Consider the following 2,500-nt stretch of genomic DNA (forward strand, 5'->3'; position numbering starts at 1 on the left):
TGAATGAAATGTCATGAATGAAAGTGTGAAAGTTCTGTCACAAAACGCTGTTACGTATCCTCACACATTTTTAAGTGGGTATATGGAAATCCTTGGCCTTTCCTAGTGGGTATACGGCGTAGTCCTGCGTATCACATAGACTACACCACTGGCCAGACCCCTGTAGAACCACCCAGAACACCCAGACCCCTGTAGAACCACCCAGACCCCTGTAGAACCACCCAGAACCACCCAGACCCAGCCCAGCCTCACCCCAGAGCGCGGCACACAGGATCTCCGAGTTGAACCTCTTCTTGTACTTGCGGATCTCGGGGGTGTCGCTCTGCGGGCGCGTGTTGACGGGGTTCACGTTGACCACGGAACCTTTACGAGACGCGTCCGCCCGCAAGGCCTCCGCCAGCCGGGCGTCGTTACCATAACCTGCAGGGGTCAGAGGTCAGCTGGGGGTCATACAGGTACATGGGAGGGAGGGGGGAAAGTTCGGACACAGTTACCTTTGAATAAACGGACTGACTTATATAGCGCCTTGTTCCAAAGCGCTTTACAACGGCCTCTCATTCACCCGTTCACACACACATTCACACACCAACGGCGGCAAGCTGCCATGCAAGGCGCCGGCCGGCCCGCTCACTGGGAGCAATTTGGGGTTCAATGTCTTGCCCAAGGACACTTCGACATGTGGCCAGCCGGGGCTCGAACCGCCGATCTGCCAACCTTGCGATCATTAGACGGCGGCTCTACCTCCTGAGACACAGCCTCTACCTCCTGAGACACAACCTCTACCTCCTGAGACACAGCCTCTACCTCCTGAGACACAGCCTCTACCTCCTGAGACACAGCCTCTACCTCCTGAGACACAGCCTCTACCTCCTGAGACACAGCCTCTACCTCCTGAGACACAGCCTCTACCTCCTGAGACACAGCCTCTACCTCCTGAGACACAGCCTCTACCTCCTGAGACACAGACGCCCCTAGGAGCTGCTTGTTTATCCAAATTATTTTCATGACCATATTTATTATATTTATTATATTTATTATTATTTAAAAATCACAATTATTATTAATAGTTGATTTGGATAAGAGAAGACAATGCTGAGGTTGTGTAGAAAGAGGCGGGGCTTCTCAGAACATTCTACCAACCAGGCTGATCTACGTGACTGAAGATGGAGAGGACCAATCAGATAGTCCCAGAGTAGGCCGGTTGTCCAATCAGTGGGCTGCAGGCCCAGTAGGAGGGGCTTACCCATGTTGTTGAGGGCGCTGCCCTGGGATGGAGAGACCTGGAGGAGGCGCGGGTCGATGAAGGGCGTGAAGGAGGAGGAGGACTTGTGTTTCTGCATGGTGTTGCTGGCAGACTGGCTCTGAGGAGGAGGAGGGTAGAACAACAGTCAGACACACACACACACACACACACACACACACACACACACACACACACACACACAGGGCCCTAACCCTAACCCTATAGAATATATATATATATATACCCTATAGACTATGAAAAGGAGACATAAGACCCAGGTCGTTGACTTACCTGCTCAGCTCATGCTGAGTACAACATTTACAGTGAAACTACATAACCCAACATCAGCACTATGTCAAATACTGTATATACACAATATATATATATATACAGTATACACACAACATCTTAATAAACTGAGGCAGATGAAAGGAGCATGCAGACATTATTACGTCAGACAGGGAAAAACACAGAAAAGAGGAAAACTGAGCAGGCAAAAACAAGAGGTACTGGATATGGTGGTGTGTGTGGGGGGGGGTATGGTGGTGTGGGGGGGCGGGGGGGTATGTCATGTTCAGGAAATAATTAAAATGGAGAAACAACCTGAATCTGGAGGAATGTCTTTACTCCGTGGGAAAATACCTCGTCAGTGTTTCTCTCCTGAGTCAGACTCCGCTGCTGCGCTACGCTGGGCCACATATCTCATATTAACACTTCCTCTGGGGAACGTTTAAAAACATAATCTGAAAATGGCAAAACCGTTGTAGAGGAATCTGTCTGAGCTCCTGGGGTCTGGAGGGGGGTCTGGCAACAGCAGCGAGGGGGAGGGTCCCCACGGACGTGTTAGCCAGCAGCGAGCCCTAATATAGCTTCATACATGAGAAACGATGTCAAAAGAGAAGAAACACACTCCCCATTCTACTGAAACTTCAGAAAACAAAGGTTGATAAAATAGTTTGCTTTAACTGTGGGAGAGACCCTCAATGAACTCTGTCTACTAATCAGACAGTGATATTTTTGTCCTCTTCCTAAAAAAAAAGCAAAACCACCACCACCACCACCACCTACCGCTACTAAAAAAAACTGCCAACATTGAGAAGAGAGATGAAGAGAGAGACAAGAGGTGGCCAGAGAGAGAGAGAGAGAGAGAGAGAGAGAGAGAGACCACCGTCAGAGGCAACCAGGAGAGGGCGCTCTAACCAACCAACACCCCATCCCAGGGCTCTTTAGAGGTGGAAGTTGACTAGAGAGATAGTT

The 2,500-nt window shown here is 49.8% G+C and overlaps 1 protein-coding gene across 1 annotated transcript in view; it reads right to left on the reverse strand.

Annotated features, from left to right (window-relative positions):
• The window catches only part of LOC308162925 (mitogen-activated protein kinase kinase kinase kinase 4-like), a gene marked incomplete at its 5' end in the record, with an annotated part of 51,576 nt that overhangs the window by 13,333 nt on the left and 35,743 nt on the right, over positions 1-2,500 (reverse strand). The window contains 2 exons of the mRNA XM_080537066.1: positions 253-420; positions 1,244-1,361. Of these exons, the coding sequence (XP_080393192.1) occupies positions 253-420; positions 1,244-1,361 (286 nt within the window). The remainder of the gene's footprint in view (positions 1-252; positions 421-1,243; positions 1,362-2,500) is intronic.

The sequence above is a fragment of the Nansenia antarctica genome (genome assembly GCF_963989245.1).
Source record: "Nansenia antarctica genome assembly, chromosome: 7".
In the NCBI taxonomy this organism is placed as follows: Eukaryota; Metazoa; Chordata; class Actinopteri; order Argentiniformes; family Microstomatidae; genus Nansenia; species Nansenia antarctica.